Source organism: Solanum pennellii, chromosome 1, assembly GCF_001406875.1.
Source record: "Solanum pennellii chromosome 1, SPENNV200".
NCBI lineage: Eukaryota > Viridiplantae > Streptophyta > Magnoliopsida > Solanales > Solanaceae > Solanum > Solanum pennellii.
In genome coordinates this window covers 107,143,231-107,162,407 of record NC_028637.1, presented here as the reverse complement: position 1 = coordinate 107,162,407, position 19,177 = coordinate 107,143,231, and the positions used below count along the sequence as shown (strand labels likewise).

The window sequence follows — 19,177 nt, the reverse complement described above, 5'->3', positions numbered from 1 at the left end:
TTTTGTAGGAGGAGAAATATGAATTTTTAAAATTATTTTTTTAGACAAAAATCACTCAATAGACTCACGTCACAACAAGGAATAAGTGAGAATTCACTTTTAGACAAAAATAATAACAAAAAAGAATTGCGTCTGCCGGGAGTCGAACCCGGGTCTATTGCTTGGAAGGCAATTATCCTAACCGTTGGACTACAAACGCTTGATGTCTATTTCGCCTTAATTATTTATTTTACTCTCCCAGTCGTTTTGATGTAACTATCATTTTCTTTAAAATCAAGTCAAAATCAAATCACTTTTTAATCGATTTCTTAAATGAAAAACCAAACTTAAAACTATCATTTTTTTGTTCTTATTTGATTCAATTTTTTAGTAACCCTAATATTTTGATATGTTTTAATAATCCAATAATTTATTGTGTTATTCATTTTGAGGCAATCAATTATATCACATAAACAAAAAACACATTGTAGAAAACAAACTTTTAAAACTCCAACAGGTTAGATAAATAACTATGTCACCTCAACAAACAAAACGTCAAACTTTATTAAAATAACTAATAAGATCAACCACATAAAGTTGATCAACATAAACTCTTGCCATAAAAGTAATATAATAAAACAAAGCACATGACAATAGGAACCACAACACTTAAAAATTCAAACAACAACAAATTAAAACTCAGGAGGTACGATACGAATCTTCAAATCTTGAATTCACCTTAATAATTAAGAAATTAAGCGGAGCAATTAGGTGAATCAAGTTTGCATTTAGATGGAAGATCCATAGCAAGAGTTGAATTAATCTTGAAAGTAGACAACATTGGACTATTCTTGAAAGTGCAAAGGCAAGGCAAATCTGCTTTGGTTAAAGCAGCACAACATTTATCAGATGGTGGCAATGGTTTGGGCCCAGATACTGCTGACTTACATGTCATTAAATCATTTATTGTTAAACCACACAAGGAATCTGCACTGGCCATTTCAATTCCAATGGCTGCAACTATAACCAATGTTGCAACAAATATGACCAAGTTTTGCTTTGCTTCCATATTGATCGATCGATTTCAAATTTTGTCTTCTTTTTCTTTTTTTTGGTGGTGTGGTTTTTGTGAAAGTGGTTAAGGGCTTATATAAAGGATTATTATGAAGACCTTGGCTAGTTGTTGATTTTTTTTTTCTTCTTATGTTGGTTAATGACATTTCACGTGCAGTTCCAAATGATATGTTGTAGAATAATAATACTATAATTATTTTAGTTTGTACCAATATAAGAACGTACAGTTACATTTTCGGATTAAGGGTGTAGTCGTACGAAAGGAAAACAAATGATTTTTTTTAATTTATATTTATGTGTTAGATACGGGAGTAAAAAATATTTGAGTATAATTTAGATAAATAATGTGAAAGTTGGGGTTGGGTGGTGGGAGTGAGGGCTAGGGAATGAGTGAGATGATCAGGTGTGTTGGACGGTGGGAAGGACACAATCAATGTGGAATATGTGAAACTTGTTTTTTATATTTCCATTAGAAAAGTTATGTTCTTCATTTTTAAGGAACACTTTTTCTATTGAATAATCATTTAAAATTTTTGGACAGTCAAATATGAGAAAAATAAGATAACGAACCTTTAAACTTTACCTAAAAAAACTTTAAACTTTATTTAGACACATGCATAAGTGGAGGTTGAGCTAGTGGTAGAAATATAGTCGTCTCAACAAGTTTGAGCTAGTGGTAGAAATATAATTGTCTAAACACTATTTCATTTCTCAATTATTACGACCTCCACATTAAATAAAATAATATTTATTCTATCCAAAAAAAAATTATGTATGTAATCTTTAGGAAAATTAAGGTCCTACACAATTTAAAGCCTCAAGTAATTATTTTAGTGACCTTACGATCGAAACGATAAAAATTCATCTAATCTCTTTGATTGAAAAATTACACTATAGTAATGAATTAAACCTCCCGTGAGTAGGGATTTAAAGGTATTAAGATGATTTTAAAAGGAATAAGTGTGGGAGAATCTTGACACCGACTATAAAACAGCCAAATTCTAAGGTTGCAAAATTGGCTTCACATATCACGGACTTCATATCCCTAATAATACTTTTTACAATTATAAACTTTTCTTAAGGGAATAGAAACAAATTTGTAGTGCTTTTAGTCTGTCTAATCAATTATTCTTTAGTGGTCACGAGAGTCATAAATTTTAATGTACATAGTACTAATATCTATGATAATTCTATACCATTGAAGTACATCGAAACCACTTTTTTTTGTTTTCGTACCAGTTCGGAGTCCATATTAGAGCTCCGACTAAATACGGATCACGCTTTGCACGGCCCATTTGAGGGTAGCCCTCCTAACAAGATTTTCTCCATTTTCAGGGCTGGAACTCGAGACCTTTGATTAAGGGTGAAACACTCTCACTGATGCACCACAATACATGTTGATAAACTAAGAGAAGTTCGAAAATAGTCACCTCCTCTGAAGATTAAATTAATAAATCAAAACTAATATTAAGGCCTTTAAATATAACATGAAGTGAGAAAATGGTTATCAAGACGAGCACATCAAGATTTGATTTTAAAAACCTTATACAACTAATTAACAAGGGGCAAGTATATCATCTATTAGCTCACGAACCTACCTAAAGGAAAAATCTAAATTGGGAAGTAAGAGTTGGTAAATAGCGATCTCGTAGTATATGTTATCGGTAGTGTGATCATAAATATCCCATCAAATAGGTTGAGATATCTATGCATTATAATTATATAAAAATATTTAGCCTAGGGCAAGTCTCTTAAATTTAAATGGAGTTGATTCGTACCATCATTACTACAAGACTTTTTACTCTTTGTTTCATCATTTCAATGGGGATCACATGAATTCTAAAAGACATTCAGTCATTCAAATCATAATTTCACTTAAAGGTAAAGCTTCATTTATAGTCCTAATTAACGATAAAATTTTAAAATAATAAACCAAATTATAAAAATATCTACGGTGTAAATTAGGTAGCTCATAAAAATATATCATTTCAATTCGCTTAAGTTTGGATGGATAATTTACCCATACTTTAGCTGATTTTAGCTCAAATTTTGAGTGAATCAATAACATATCAATATATTAACTCAATTCACTTTGACCTACTAAAAAAATTATAGTAAACGGGAAGAAAACAAAATCAAAGTGTGTCTTCTGAACTTCTCTTTTACTTTCTTTTTCTCGATAATGTACAAAATAGTTTGGAGTAGAACACTCATATATTATAGATGAACAAAATGTAAGAAATTATTACGAAATAGCTGCAAATGATGAGCATATTAAATATAACAAAATATAAGATGTAAATATATGCATGGCAAAAAAAAAAAAGAAAACGTTGCTAGTTTTAGATCAGTAAATACTCAAATAGGTTTAATCAATGTATGTATTAATATTGACACTTCATATAATTAGAAGTTAAATATGATTAGTTTAATAAAATAAAGATCAAATTAATAATATGACAATTACTCAAGCACTAAGATTGCTCCTTATTTACTTTGAGATTCAATTAATTCGAATTCATGTCGTACAGAACCTTTTAAAGAAAAAATATTTCTATTTATATGATTTAAAGCTATGAATTGCTATAACGATTTTAGGTTAATAGATAATATGTGTAAGTTATTATATTCATTTGATCCTAATCTTCTATTGTTTTTGTCAAAACTTCTACGTTATTAGAAAATGATTACGAATTTTTTGATTAGAAATAAAGAATTTTATCTATCTCACGATAATTCCGGGAGAGGCAAAAAGGTTAGGAAGCACGTGAGTGATAACAAATAAACTTAACTAAAAGATTGGTTTTCTATTTGACGTAGCGTACAATCCTTTTGAATCCTACTTAAGGCGGCAACCACTCAATTGCTGACACGCGTCCACTATGATGACGTGTCAACCCCCGAAATGCCTGGGTTCATAAAAATTCCCAACAGCTCCGAAAATAACGCACTCTGCGTATGTTAAAGCACGCGGTGCTGTTTTGTAACATAACGGTTTTTCCTTCTTTTTTATCCACTTTTTTTAAAGCTCCTTTGAATTCAATGAAATTACGAATATGCCATCGTCAACTTTAGTTAGTGTTAAATATTTTAAGAAAAATTGTGTTAAAATAAATACCTTTTCCTTTGTCCTCTTACAAAAATAAGACTGACTTATGAGTACAAAATGTAAGCTTAGCTTATGGTGGGCAGGGGCGGAGCCACCTTGGTACAAACGGATTTATTCAAATTTTCTTCGACGAAAAATTATACTATTTATATATAATTAAGATAATATTTTATGAATATATATTGGATGTCAAACACTCTTCAGCTACTCTGTGTGTATATTTCTGCGATTTTAAACCACCTTATTGAAAATTCTGACTCCACAACTGATGATGAAAAAGGGGTGGTCTCGATCTTTATTGGTGGTAGCCTTCTCGATAATCGTAAAATCAATAAAGATTTCGTGCTTAAGTTGAAAGACACTCCCTTTATTCATTGAGTCAAGTAATTAATTTGCTATCGGTGTTTAATTGTCTAACATTTTCTTGATTTTACATTGATTAACATTTATTGACACGCTTTAATATTTTATTTGAATTTAATATTTTCAACAAAGAGTATAGATTTGTACGTGAAAATTTGACTAAAATTTTATGTTAAAGTAAGTAGAATATGTTCAATTAAAACCATAAATAAACTTTATATATCGAAAACAAGTAAATTATTTTCCAATTTTATAATGTGGTATCTTAAATTTGATGGTGAAGAAAATATTATTCACAATAAAAAGGTGTATTTGTAGAAATTTTTGCAATAATTGCATTTATGTCATCGCATAGGAATAAAAACTTCTTTTTTATCTTTTGACACCAAATACCCCATTCGTTTAATTTTCATTTGCATAGTTATTAATCGTGGAAATTTATGATGCATTATTTAACCTTTCTACCTAAACATTACGTACACAAAATTCAAAACCATTGCATTCAAACATCATAGTTGACACTTGTAACAATGACAACTGTTATCTAAACAACAAAAGAAGAACCAAAAAGATATTTAAAAAAAAAAGGGGGATAAATTAGAAAGCAACAACTTATGACTTTCATGGCAAGTCACTTGTCTTAGCTTGGTCTTTCACATAACTAATTTTGCCTATAAATATTGCTGCTTCCTATCATAATTTTTACCCAAAAAAACTACAGCTATACTATAATAAGCTACTTCTCAAGTACGATTGAAGATTTAACACACTTTGAGATCATTGGTAAGTTAATTTATCCATTAATTCCTTACTACATTGTGAATTAACGAATGATTTATCATCGATAAGCAACGCAAAACGAATGCATGCATTAGTAAAAGATTTGATGCTCCTTGAAAAACATCATATATAGCAATTAGCTAATCGAGACCTAAAAGAAAATGTAGCATCACTCAACGGTGTGAAGGTTCCTATACCTTTTTCTTTAATTTTACCAAGGAAAATGGTGCCTTTAAAACAAATTTTTTGACAATAAAATGTGTTGATGAGTTTGTCCCATGTATCAACATTCCTCTGATCATGACTAATATTTGGAGTTTGATTTAGATCTAATAATAATGTTGATTCTTATCGTAGTATATTACAGTTAGACTCATTCTATTTTTTTTTGATAAATGCATTGTTGGGTTCTCTTGTTATGTTGTCTTAGCTCCACTAATGGCAAATTAAATCTGAGCGACGTGCGTAAGTGGTACCAGTCTTAAAATTATTTCACATCAATTGTGAAAGAAAGGATGAAAATTTCTTTACGTGATCTGGAACAATTTCTTAGACTTTTTGTTCGATAATGAATAAGCTTAAATATACCATTAGAAGACCATAAAATAATCTCACTCCTAAAAAAAATAGTACCTTTAGAGATTATATTTTAAAATCGTCATTTAATCTTGGCCCCTAATAAATCTTATTCCTATAGTGGAAGTAAGTGTATAGGTAAAGGGGTGAGACTTTGAGAGTGGGATGATTAGATCATCAGTCTAGAATTAGTTTAAAATTATTTCTTTTCAAAAAAGTATTTTTTAAAATATTTCGACGAGCAATATATCAAAACACACCTAAAAGACACTAATACTAATTTGCATCTATGCATAGAATGAATGTATAGTTTTATATTATAATTTTGTTTCTTCATTTCCTTTCTACTCGTTTTCCGTTTCACCATAGTTGGTCAGATTAATTAATATTGATGAAACCATATAGTCCAAATTTGACTTTTTCTCAGCCCAATTGGTTATGGAATCCATTGCTTTGTGTTCAAGGTTGACTCTTAAGTACATCAACTACCCTCTAGATTATTAAATCAGTCAATATACAAGAAAATGTGCTACCCATCCCTGTAATTTAACATGTTATAGTTTGGTTGTTTGTTTTATATTTTAAATATTAAATTTATTTTTTAATATATTTTATAATAGAATATTTTTTTAAATATGCAGTGTCAACGTATAAGAATTAAAGTCGAAGCAAAGAACTTATGAGTCGTGGAGATCTGGAGAATGTAAAATGTAAATAAACTTTATCACTATCTCGTGAAAATAGAGAGCTTGTTTTCGAAAGATCTTTAGCTCAAATACATCAATCCAAATAAAAGAAGAAGAGCAAGAAAACATAGTACATTCATAAGAAAAACATTGTAAAGTCTATATGAAAGAAACAATAATAATAACATAATAAGATAGTAATTCCAAAAGACTACAAATGACAAGAACTACAAGATTACGATTAATACTGTGACATACACTAACAAGCTTGGTTTCGAAAATATATTTATTGAAACATTTTTTAAAAAAAGGACAAGGAAAAGGAACAAAAAAAAAAGACCCATGTTTTCTTGTATAGTCTCTCTCTCCTTTAACTCACTCTTTCTTTAAGCTGAAGTTTCACAGTTTCTTACTAGGTATCCTTCATCATTTTTCCTTGCTTTCCGCGTTAAATTAGAACTAACTCTGTTAGCATTTACATTTCTCTTTTCTCTTTATATATATGAAATTTTTTATACATATCTATCTAATCTACACTGAAAAATTAAGCTTGAACCACAAAGAACATTGCTTCCCGTGTTTTCCATCTCAAATTTAGTTTAATTAAACTCATGCGTGCAAGCTATTTGTTCTAATTTGTGTTGTGTCAACCCCAAAGCATTTTACTTGGCCCTTAACACTTTCATTTCTCTATAAGCTTCTTCCTTTATCCCTAGCCTTTAATCTTTATCTTCCACCTTTTTCTTTTATTTATAAATACCTGTTCTTTACCCCTCTTTCATTTTTCAGAACCCCATTCTTGAACGGAGTATCATAACTTGAAAGATTAGCTGAAAATTACATTTTTAGAGTTGCCCCATTTGAGATCTTGGATCAATTTGTTGCTGCTAGTTGGGGGGATATATGAAGTAAGAATCTGTTGGATAAAGTTTGGATCTTTTTCTGTTTTTGGGTATTGCATATTTAGGTGGATTTGTTCAGTTGATGCTGTTTCTTGTTTGTTTTGTTTTGTTTTGATGCTATGTTATTTTGTGAAAGTGATTGTTTTGGGGGTGGGACCGTTGTTTGGCATTCATTGTTTGTTCTCTAAACTCAGATTCTTTAATAAAGCTGAAAATCTTGAAAGTTTTACATGTATTTCAGTTGCCCATTTGTGATCTTGATTTATCTGTTGCTGCAAAGTTGGGGAATATATGAAGTATGAGTCAGTTGAGATAAACTTTGATCTTTTCTATTTATGTGTTCTGCATATTTCTGTTTGTTGTGTTTTTGGTTTAGTTGTTGCAGCTTCTTGTGTTTTTGTGTTTGATGTTATATGTATAAAAGTTATGTTCAAGTAGGAACTTTTTTGTTACTTTGTACCCATCCCATTATTTCCCTTTTGAATTTTGGAGTTTAGCTTAAAAGGGGATTATTTGTTTTGGGTTTCTGTCATAGTTTTATGTTGTGAAATTACATTTCTAAAATTTTGCATTGTTGCAGCTTGTGTAGAGATTTGTACTGAATTTGAGCTTTGAGGAAAAATATGGGAGGACACATGAGCAAAAAGCCTGGTGAAACTTCAGCTGCAATCGACAATCTGCAGTATAAAATTGAGCTGAATTCATATGAAGCTGCGTGCAGGATTGACACAGACTTACAATCCTTTGATACAAATCTACAAGCTCGAACCAGTCATGTTATCAATACCCTTGCTGATGGGGTTGAAGTTAGAGCACTTTCGTTTGATTCCTTGAGGGAAGTAACTGGATGCCTTTTGGAAATGAATCAGGAAGTTGTGAAGGTGATATTGGATTGCAAGAAAGACATATGGAAGAATCAAGAATTGTTTGAGCTAGTTGAGGAATATTTTGACAATAGCCTCAAAACTCTGGATTTCCTTGCTGCTTTAGAGAAATGTCTAAAACGTGCTCGGGATAGCCAGTTGCTGATTCTTGTAGCACTTCAACAATTTGAAGAGGAAAGTGGGGTTGAAGGGAATAGATATACCAAGACTTTAGAGGAACTGAAGAATTTCAGAGCTGCAGGAGATCCTTTCACAGAGGATTTTTTCCAAATATTCCAGTCTGTTTATACACAGCAAATGCTGATGCTTGAAAAGCTGCAGCTGAAAAAGAACAAGCTTGATAAGAGGCTTAAGTACATCCATGCTTGGAGGAAGGTGTCAAACATTATATTTGTGGCTACATTTGCAGCTGTTTTGATTTGCTCAGTAGTGGCTGCTGCTATAGCTGCACCTCCGGTCGCATCTGCTCTGGCTGCTGCAGCATCGATTCCATTGGGCTCAATGGGCAAATGGATAGATTCCCTTCTCAAGAACTATGAAGATGCTGTCAAAGGGCAGAAAGAATTGGTCAATACAATGCATGTAGGTACTTTTATCACAATTAAGGATTTGGACAGTATCAGGGTGCTTATAGATCGATTGGAAATCGAGATTGAATCACTCTTGAAGAAAGTTGAGTTTGCTATTGATGAAGATGCTGTTAAGGTTGCTATAGAAGAGATCAGGAAAAAGCTTGATGTCTTTATGAAGAATGTTGAAGATCTTGGAATGCAAGCTGATGTGTGTAGCAGGGATATTCGTCGAGCCAGGACTGTTATCTTACAAAGAATCATCAAACCCCCAAACCATTGAAGAAGATGCAGAAGGTTACAGCATGCTGAAATTCGCCTAAGCACTTTTAACATTTATCTGATTTTCATAGCTTGTGATGTTAAATATGTGAAAACTTAATCTGAAACATATATATCATGGTTAGAGGACTCCTTAACCTTTATGCCATGAATAATAAGTTTTTTATTGGATTCTTTTATAAAGTATATCAATAGTACTTCTTTTATGTGTTGTTCATTTATTCTTTTACATGAATAAATAACTCTCTACTATACATGTTAGTTTGATCTTCTGATACATGCTGAGGCTGCATTCGTCAATGCTTTTCTTTATTTTCTGATTTCATCATGGTTAGAGGGACAGTAGAAAATTTTCACTTTTTCAGGTGACACCATGTCACCCCTCAGTTCCTGCCTCAGTTTGGAATAATAAAATCTGATCGTTCTCTGAAAATGGAGAACTTACTCGATAGAAACATATCCAGTTTAGTTGAGCTTGTGAATTTCGAATAACAGATAGTTAAACACAAAATATGATACTAATCTTTCTTCATGTCGTACCTTCAGAACATTTAAGAGTCAACATGAGGACCATTGTTATTGTTATTAATACATGAGTCATGGTGATGGTCCCAAATCCTTTGAAGTTCTCATCAAGGATTTAGTCAAGAAAAGGAAATAAGAAATTTCTACGTTTAGTTTTTATAGCCAACATAAAAATAGTCAATACGTGATGAATATTCACCTCACAATATAGAGTTGAGAGTTTATCGGAAACAATATTTCTACCCCACAAAGGTAGGGGTAAAGTCTGTGTACTTCCTACCTACCCACAATCCACTTGTGAGTTGTGGGGTAATACTGGGCATGTTGTTATGTTGTAATAGTATTCACATCATAACACTAACTATAGAAACATGACTAGTAAGGATTCACATCACAACACTAACTATAGAAACATGACTAGTAAGGATTCATATAGCCCGAGGAAGGAACTTCAAGGGATCACAACAGAAACTGAATTCAACACAACAGCACAGGGAAAGTTGTACTAAATTAAGGCTCCCTATAAAAGGAAACTACATTCATAAAGATACAATGGGCGAAGGTCGAAAGTTGAAGTATGTGGCTGTTGTCAAGTATGCACATACAGAGGAAACATATATCTTGAACCAAATGGACGAGAAAAGTGTTAGATATGTACAAAGTGCAGTCGATGTTAGCACAAAGATGAAGTTTGCTAAACACTTGACTGTAGACAGCTCACTTTCTATTCCTTCGCGAGGGAAATGACCTTGTGAATGAAAATCAGACAGCAATTTGTCCTTGTCACAGAATGTATCCATCAACCATGAAGCAGCCTCATTTTCAGATTCTGGTATATCCGCAATAGCAATACAGCGAACGTGCATATGAACTTCAGCTGGATCAACCCCAAAAGCATTGTCCAAGAAAGAAGGGCAATGATGCTTGTAGCCAATTGTGATGTCATAAACTGAAAGAGCACGAAATAGACGTCAAAGAAGCATAATTGCTAGTCTCATTGAATGATCATTTATGGACTAGCAACCAAATGAAAGTATACTTGAGAGATAACTGCATGAAGAAATTCTGCTTAATTTGCATTTTAATGATAATAATCAAACCGATAGGAGATGGCCATGATGAATATAGCATGGCTTGTGCCTATCTGATTTTAATGTATATGCAACAAAAAGCATGGTATATTAGAAAAGACATCAAGACAGATATATGTTCGACAGTACTCTGCTCTCTCTTAAGTGGACTACCAGACAACAACAATTTATATCAAAAAGAGATAGAACTTCTATGTTTGATAAGTGAGGCGCTAATGCCACATACATCAGGAGAGTTCGAAAACAGCAAAGCTATTAAATCTATCCACATCGAACACCCTTGTCCACCCGGTCAGCTTTGACATGACAATCCTCTAATATACCAACTGAATCTTATCCACAGTACACCTACCAGTCTAAGAATGTTCCTAATCATGATGAGCAGATAATAACTTCACAGAGGAAAGCATGACTTATATTCTACCTCTATAATTACCAAATACCAGTAGAAGATGCGATGTTGCTCGCAAACAGAACATTAGATCTCCAGGAAAACGCAACAATTAAGTTACAACCAAATCTGAAGGCAATACTACTGAACCAAATGCAACAAAACACTGCCATATCTGAAGGCAATTAGTTATTGTACTGCCATTAAATTTAGTCCAAAAGCAGAATCCATCTAAATAAATCCATTAAATGCCTTATGCCCCCTTATTATTTAGGCAGGACAAATGAGGAAGTAAGAGCAAATACTTAGATTATCTTGGTGAGAACATGGAGGAATGACACTGGACTCAATTTAGCATCAGAAATATTAATCCTGCTTTATGGAAGGTCAGAAATAGGAAAACTATGATTAACATCAGCCAAATAGTTACACAAGGAAGAAAAAAAAATTACCTGCATCCAAGGAACCTCTCAATTCCTCCAAACATGCATAAAAACCCTTTCTCTTTGGAAGAAGTACATTGTTCAGGATCGGCAATCCGTTTTCAGAAGCATATTTTTTACTACGTATGCACTTCTGTTCTCTGTTTTAAAAGTAAGGAAGCCAGTAAGTTCTTTAACTAGTACTGGAGAGAAAATGCACTAATTTAGCATGCCATACGGGCACAATCTCAAACATAATTATATATCAGAATTTTAAATATAGAGTTAAAAGGGTATAGGAAATACGTGAAATCAGTGCCTTCTGGAAAAACAACAAGCCACAGTGGATCTTCAGGATCTTTATAGGTGCAAAGAATCTGACGCAGCTTCAATGCATCAGCCTCCCATCTTCTCTCAACAGGTATGAACTCCATGATATGAAAAACCCATCCAAACACAGGCAATTTCATCAAACTGCTCTTAAGTATATACCTGATTGAACCCACACATCCCTTGCGCAAAGCAAGATCCCACAAGTACATCCAATCAACCTCAGTTCGATGGTTTGCAATAACTAAGACTCGTTTGGCAGGTGGAACAGAATCTCCAGACATTACCACTTTGGTTTTGTTAATCTTTTCAAACCAAAAGGGCCACAAAGCTAACCAACATCCAAAAAAGAAGGATGTTCCCACTCTGCTATAATGGACACTGACAATTCGCAAGCCAGTAGCAGTCCAAAAGCCAAAATACACTAACACCATAAATGCAGAGAGTACTAACACAATTAGACAGAAAATACCCCTCATCATCCTCAGCGGGGTTAGATTACGGTGCCTTGGTTGCTTCCCAGAATCATCACCCATTTGAACATTCATGTAGTGGCAGATAGCAGAGTACGAGGACCAAAAAAGATAAACAACTTAAAATACAGACAAGTACAAAATTATGTATTTTCTGTTGAGCTTGAATCTGAACTTTCTCTCACAACTCATAAATCCATCACAGATTAGGCATCAAAATGTCAAACAAAGCCCTCCCTAACCTGCCTACCCTGTAAAAAATGAACAAAATGTTATTCTGTTAGTTAAACCGAAAGGAACAGCTCTACACTTGCTATAAACACATAAAAAATCAAACTTTGATATAAAAACACTGCTTTATACAGCAAGTATGATAATCTGTATTTGGTGTTGAGCTTAAATTAGAATTTCCTCTCATTCTGGGATAGGCATCAAAATGTCCCTCAATCCAAGTGGGATTTGGTCCATGTATCAAACAAAGACCTCCCTACCCCTGGTCCCATACACTGTAATACATGAACAAAATGTTATTCTGTTAGCTAAAACGAAAGGAACAGCTCTACGTTTGTTATAAACTCATCAAAAATTAAATCTTGGATGTAAAAACACTACAACTTAAACAGAAAGTTCAAGCTTTTTCAAGAAACACATACAAGAAGTGAGAAATGTAAACCTGAAGTTCAAGCTTATTCCTCATCAAAACACCCAATTCAGCAAAATCTTAAACTTTTCAGTAATCAGTAAAACATAAATTGTTGAACTAAACAAGAAGTGAGAAATGTAAACCTGAAGTTGCTGAAAACTTTGTTGAATTGAAGGATCCAATGTGGCTCGACTCGACTCTCAACGGTACACTTTCAGCGGAGAGACTAGTAGTGCCAGCACACTGTATGTGGAAATTGGGATTCGGGTCGGGTCGGGTCAGACCGTATCTAGTTGATGATGTGGGCCGGTCTTTTCATATAATGTCTAACAATTGCTTTTATTTTGTCCTCTCGGTGGTTATCAATGATGGCTACCTATTTTCTTTCAACCACATTCTCATTCTCATGATGGTGAGACTAATATTTTTATTTTATATTTATTTCGTTTTGCCGCATAATTATTTGTTGATTCAATTTAGGTTAGTTTAGATTGATTTTTGAAGAAAAAAAAGACTTTTTATTTTTTTTTATACATGCTAATGAATTCAATATTCATAAAACGATATTATACCTCAGAATCCTTGTACTTTCTTTATCCATGACGACATGTGAATTTTTTTGCCTAAATGACATTTTATTAGAATGAAAACGAAAACAATAATTGAATCTAAAAATGACAAAATAAAAAAATTGGCTCTACATTCACACGATAGAGATAAGATTTTAGTATACATTATCTTATTCAAATTTCATTTATAGAACTACACTAACTATATGCCCTTAAAACTAGATAAATATGCCAAACTTAGGAGCTGAACTATCTGGAAATCACCATGCAAGTGAAATTGCAATTGATAAAATTTAAATATGTGGTTCGGTTATTTCAATAACACAAATATAAGAAAATAGTAAATCAAAAATGGTGTTTAAATTTCTTGTGAAACCAAAGTTACTGAAAGCATGGTGACTAGAAATGGAAGAAATAATGGCATAAAAAATAGATTTCCCTCGTGATTTATTCAACAATGTATCACTTAGCTTGCACTGATCTAATTGCCCAGAGCTTTTTATTTGGTTCTGAATATTTGACATTCCTTTTCAGAAAGTCCAATAATTAGTTGGTTGCCATTAACATCTTAGAAGATTCCACAAAACCTTTATTACTTAGCTTTCAACTTTATGGGAATATCTCGATTGATGAAATAGTAGTTGTTCTTGTTTTTCTTTAGTAGCTTTAGTAGTTCCTGCATTTGTCATGTTTTAAGGATGATCTACAAGTGATAGTTAAGTTCTTATTTTGCAAGGTGAAATTAAAAGCAAGTTCATTCATATAATTCATATAGTATATTATGGTGTTCTCTTTTTACTTTGTTTAAGTATTGTAGTGTGCATATTACATAAAGTGAAGCAGCCATCACTTTTTTTTTATTTTTAGTTATTTTATTTTCAAATTTAATCATAATCGAGCTATATTTCAATAATAAATGGTATAAGCCCATGCAAACACGGGCTCAAGAAAATTTGTTACCATGTCATTACTAAGCTATTACTTAGCTTCATGAACAATAAGTTTATATTCATAATTATTTGTAATAATATGGTTTATGGTTGTCCTTAATCAAATCCTTAGATTTGGAGTAATTATTGACTTATCGTCGTCTTTAAAGCAGCTTCAAACCTAAACTGTATAGGTAGTTGTGTATCAATGAGAAGATGAAGTCTGTAACGCAAATGAAGCTCATTATCACTTGTCATAGTATACTTTTCTTTACGTTAAATGAAGTTGCAGTTGTTGGCTACAACAACACACCAAGATAAACAGAAAAAGTAATTATAATTGCTAATTAGAGCAGGTTTTTTATGAGTTTGGAGCCTAAAGGTATAAAATATTAATAATAATATGGTATATAAAATTTTATATTAACCAAAATGATAAAATTACTGGATCAACAGCGATTTCCTCCGCCGAAAAAAGCAAAATCGCGATAAATTTTACAAAATATGATTTTTTTTAAAAAAATAAATTAAAATCTAGGCAGCAATTTTCATTTTAAAATAAAAAATAAAAAATTTAAGTTTGTTTTAAAAAAAAATTAAGAAAATTTCTTTAAAAAAATTCTTTTTAAAAAAAAAAAAAGAAACAGCGATTTTCTTTTTAAAAAAAATCTTAAAAAATTCACATTTTGCAAAATCACTACAGTAACAGCGATTTTGCTTTTTTCGACGAAAGAAATTGTTGTTGTTACAGCGATTTTGCCGTTTTAGTTAATGTAAAATTTTATATACCGTTTTAAAATATATTTTATATCACTTCTACCACTTCAATTTGCATTTCCCTTGAAACAATGTTCTAGAATCAAGAGACCGTATATCAATTGCGAGGATTTGAAGTTGTGAGTTGATTCTTCAATAACTAAAACAGAACTCCAATAACAGAAGATTGTAATAAGCTGAATGCGGAAGAATATGAAACTTAAAAGATTAGATTGAACACAATATTGAGAATTAAATAGTCAATAAAAATAGTGATAATATCCTTTCTAAATTGAAATTTGACACGTTGATACCAATAGGGATTGACTCTTCTAATATAGTAAGATTAAAAAATACTATAACTCTATTAAGATAAATTGAAACTTTTGATCAACATCGGACAAGTAGTCTCCTAGACCATAACCATTCAATTCTTTCTAACTCTAGTCGTTGATGATCAACTTTACACGTCTAAAATTTAAATAACCTTATATACAAAATTTGCTATATCCCAAAAATCAAAGAGGTCCTAATTTTTCAATAATAATAAAATTATTATAAATTTTTTTAATTAAAAAATATACTATATTTTTAATTTATTTGTTATTATTTTTAGTTTGTTCTGAAACAGTAAAGAATATTTTTTTTTTATGGATTAATTTTTAAATTTAATTTCCACATGATAGGCTTGAGATCATAAGATTAAAAAATATTTTGATATATATATTTTTAGTTTAAGACCAATAAAAAATAAAAAAATTTAATTAAAAAGAAAAAAATTGTGATTTGACTACAGTAGAAACATTGATATATACTGATTTTCATACTATTAATAACTACAGAAGGCACATCTCTACTAAGTTAGAAGCTTGTTTGACATTATTAGCTCGAGTGTTATTCAAATTATTAATCTTTACATTGATATATAATGTTCAATAAACATAGCCTTGCAAAGTGGACGCAATAATAGCTGCTAAAAATCAAAAGATGAGCAAGAAGGAACAACTTCTGAAGCTGGCAAAACTCACAAAGAAGAAAATATTAAAAACTGCAAATTTATCAGATGTTTATAAAAAGAATATTAAAATTTGTGTAGAGAAAATATAAATCTAAAGTAAAGATGGCAGTTTGTAAAAGAATTGGCTTGGCTCAAAATTACCTAGCTTTCTACATAAATGTGACTGAACAAACAAAGAAATTTCTATAAGTAATTATCTAAATCTTAACATTATATATAAAAAAAAACTAACATGTGTAGAGGTTTAAATCTATGTGAATACAAAAAAAAATTTCAATAACCAATTTCTGGATCTTAAAATTATTTAAAAAACATGGGTATATGGTTGGTTCTCATCTATGTGAATTTAAAATAAATGAGAGTAGATATATGATTCATACATAATATCAAACAGTGATCCTCATGTAGAATGACTATTATTATTAATACTTGCTCTTTTCAAGAAATGTGTCCTGATCTCAACAACAAATCACTGCACTAAAAGAGAACTAGAAATCAAACTTCAGGTGAACAGTAATGCAAATCATGGAGTTTAAGAAATGACATTCATTGATCAAAAGGTTTTGGCTAATCAATACGACCATTTGAGATGCAAATAAAATCCAAAAACATGTGAAAGAAATCATGTCGTATAAGAACATTATGTTCCTAATGAAATGGTTAAACTTTATAAAAACATTTTGTTTCTAAACCCTATATTTAATATCGAAATGGAGAAAATAAGAAGACAAATTTCTAAATGACCCCATCAGGGTCGGGGGCGCGAAACTTTAAGAGAGAGGTCCTAATATTTTGTTTATTCATCATATATATTTTTATTTAAAATCTCTTTTTTAACTATTTTAGATGTGAAGTCATTAGCTATTGTTTTATAATTAATTTGTTTTAATAATTTCTTTTCAAATGATAATATAACGAATTCATTCTAAGACATTGCTAAATGTTAGAAAAGATTAAATCAATTTTAGTTAAAACTTCTTTCTCAACAGCTACAGAAACTGTTAATATTATTCTATAAGCAATATGTGTATTTGAAAAAGAATATAAGTAATATGTGTATTTGAAAAAGAATCAAGCCTTTTTATTTGATTGAATATTTTATTAGATAATTATCTTCCCTTAACACTTTTAATTCAAAAAATAAATATAAACCATCAATATTGGAATAACTATTACGTGTTAAAGAAAGTTCAAGGTTAAGCCAATATTTTCTAAATCCTCATCATCTAGTGATCTCAATATTATACCACTAACTAAGAAATAAAAAAAAGATCTACATGCTTCAATTGGTTCAAAATTATTTTGAGGTGAAAAATACTTTGATCTACTCTACGTATATAAAGCAATCATCTCTAAAAGATTTTTCAAGAGACTTTGTAATTTTGCTATCCATATTTTCATCAAATTGTTTCTTCCGAAATTCAGGTTTAGTTTCAATTTATATGCAATTTCCTCAATATCAATCATACCATTCATAATACATATAATTTTTTTAAAAATATATATATACAAGTAATTAATTTTAAAAAATAAGGTTTTGAGAATTACTTTAGTGGCCTAGGGGTTAAGATCACCGCAGAAAGAAATCATGTTGCATAAGCCGAGACATTCTCTTTGGCTACTCTGTGTACTTAAAGACCTATTCAACATGTAGAAACTAATACTTGCCAGATTCTTCATTTACATCACCTTTTTACTATGTGAAATAAGTAACTGTAACTTTTGCTGGGTGACATGTATTCATTGATTTATTGTTGTAGAACAGAAGAAGCTAATGAGAAAAAGGTAATGTATGCCAAGCAAGATCACAAACTGTTGGATCATAGATGTCACAAGCAAAATGGGCTGCAGAATTGATCAAAATCAACTACGGCCAACAGTTCCACCAATTGGGAAAATATATGTTAGGTGCCTTGTGCAAGCAGTCCTTGACTATGGTGATAGTGAGTTTGTCAGCAACAAAAACGACAACAGAACTCTGCATGCAACCCAGATAAACACACAATGGTTGCCAAATAGCAACTCATCCTAACATTTGAAACCATTTGTACTGAATCTATAATGAGAAATAGCAAAGCTATATCTGAACACAACCAATTATTTGGAAGCAAATTAGTCCTTTTTTTAAGTAACTGTTTTTTGAGATATAATATAATAAAATTCAAAAAAATAACAGCGATAATTTCGCTAATTATAACACTCGCTTTCGTTGTGATTTACCCGTAGAGAATCTCAAAAACCAAAGAGAGAATATGGGAGTCAGCATACTGTATACGGAAATTGGGCTACAGTTCGGACCGGGTCAACCCGTGTCTGGCGGATGACGTGCGCCGATCTTTCATATAAGGTTTAATAATTGCTTTTATTTTGTCTTCTCGGTGGTTATCGATGATGGCTACTGACTCTAATATTTTTATTCTATATTTATTACTACGTTTTTCCGCATAAGTATTTCATATGTAGGTCTAGATTGATTTTTGAAAAAAAAATTAATATTTTTCTTTTTGGTACATACTCATGAATTCAGTGATCATTAAACGACATTATACCTAAGAATCCTTAAATTAGGTACTTTCATGATGACATGCGAATCTTTTTGGCCCAAATAACATTTCATTAGAAAGAAAATAAACGCAATAATTGAATCTAAAAATGACGAAGTAAAAAAATTCACTCTACATTCACACAATTGATATAAGATTCTCGTATACATTATCTTATTCAAGTTTCATTTTTAGAATTACACAAAATATACCCGTAAAACTAGAGGAGGTCTAGCGAATACATTCTTTTTTCTTCTTCAAATTTTGTCCGATAAAGAAGACA

At 31.3% G+C, this 19,177-nt stretch overlaps 3 protein-coding genes and 1 non-coding gene across 9 annotated transcripts; 1 reads left to right on the top strand and 3 right to left on the bottom strand.

Annotated features, from left to right (window-relative positions):
* Positions 1 to 127: 127 nt before the first annotated feature.
* TRNAG-UCC lies at positions 128 to 199 on the bottom strand. The gene has a single exon. It is a non-coding gene; the product is annotated as a tRNA-Gly (tRNA).
* A 315-nt stretch (positions 200 to 514) lies between these two features.
* On the bottom strand, positions 515 to 1,111 carry LOC107028534 (putative lipid-transfer protein DIR1). Its single transcript, XM_015229635.2, has one exon. It carries the CDS (start codon positions 1,046 to 1,048, stop codon positions 734 to 736), a length of 315 nt encoding a protein of 104 aa, XP_015085121.1. The 5' UTR covers positions 1,049 to 1,111; the 3' UTR covers positions 515 to 733.
* Positions 1,112 to 5,235: 4,124 nt separating this feature from the next.
* LOC107012639 (UPF0496 protein At4g34320-like) lies at positions 5,236 to 9,418 on the top strand. 4 transcript variants are annotated; one of them, XM_027919331.1, is made up of 3 exons: positions 6,882 to 6,983; positions 7,357 to 7,475; positions 8,050 to 9,418. In XM_027919331.1, the coding sequence occupies exon 3, from the start codon at positions 8,093 to 8,095 to the stop codon at positions 9,203 to 9,205; it is 1,113 nt and encodes a 370-aa protein (XP_027775132.1). In that variant the 5' UTR covers positions 6,882 to 6,983; positions 7,357 to 7,475; positions 8,050 to 8,092; the 3' UTR covers positions 9,206 to 9,418. The 4 variants fall into 4 exon arrangements, with proteins under 4 accessions (XP_015068019.1, XP_015068028.1, XP_027775132.1 ...); XM_015212533.2 differs by lacking the exons at positions 6,882 to 6,983; positions 7,357 to 7,475 and adding an exon at positions 5,236 to 5,308; XM_015212542.2 differs by lacking the exon at positions 7,357 to 7,475 and having other exon boundaries at positions 6,871 to 6,983.
* Positions 9,419 to 10,232: 814 nt separating this feature from the next.
* On the bottom strand, positions 10,233 to 13,540 carry LOC107011419 (probable 1-acyl-sn-glycerol-3-phosphate acyltransferase 5). Of its 3 annotated transcripts, XM_015210929.2 has the most exons (5): positions 13,223 to 13,540; positions 12,800 to 12,942; positions 11,940 to 12,687; positions 11,664 to 11,794; positions 10,233 to 10,678 (listed from the first exon to the last, which is right to left on the bottom strand). In XM_015210929.2, exons 3-5 carry the CDS (start codon positions 12,509 to 12,511, stop codon positions 10,269 to 10,271), a joined length of 1,113 nt encoding a protein of 370 aa, XP_015066415.1. In that variant the 5' UTR covers positions 12,512 to 12,687; positions 12,800 to 12,942; positions 13,223 to 13,540; the 3' UTR covers positions 10,233 to 10,268. The 3 variants fall into 3 exon arrangements, with proteins under 3 accessions (XP_015066415.1, XP_015066406.1, XP_027775125.1); XM_015210920.2 differs by lacking the exon at positions 12,800 to 12,942 and having other exon boundaries at positions 13,223 to 13,521; XM_027919324.1 differs by lacking the exons at positions 12,800 to 12,942; positions 13,223 to 13,540 and adding an exon at positions 13,110 to 13,216.
* Positions 13,541 to 19,177: the final 5,637 nt, after the last annotated feature.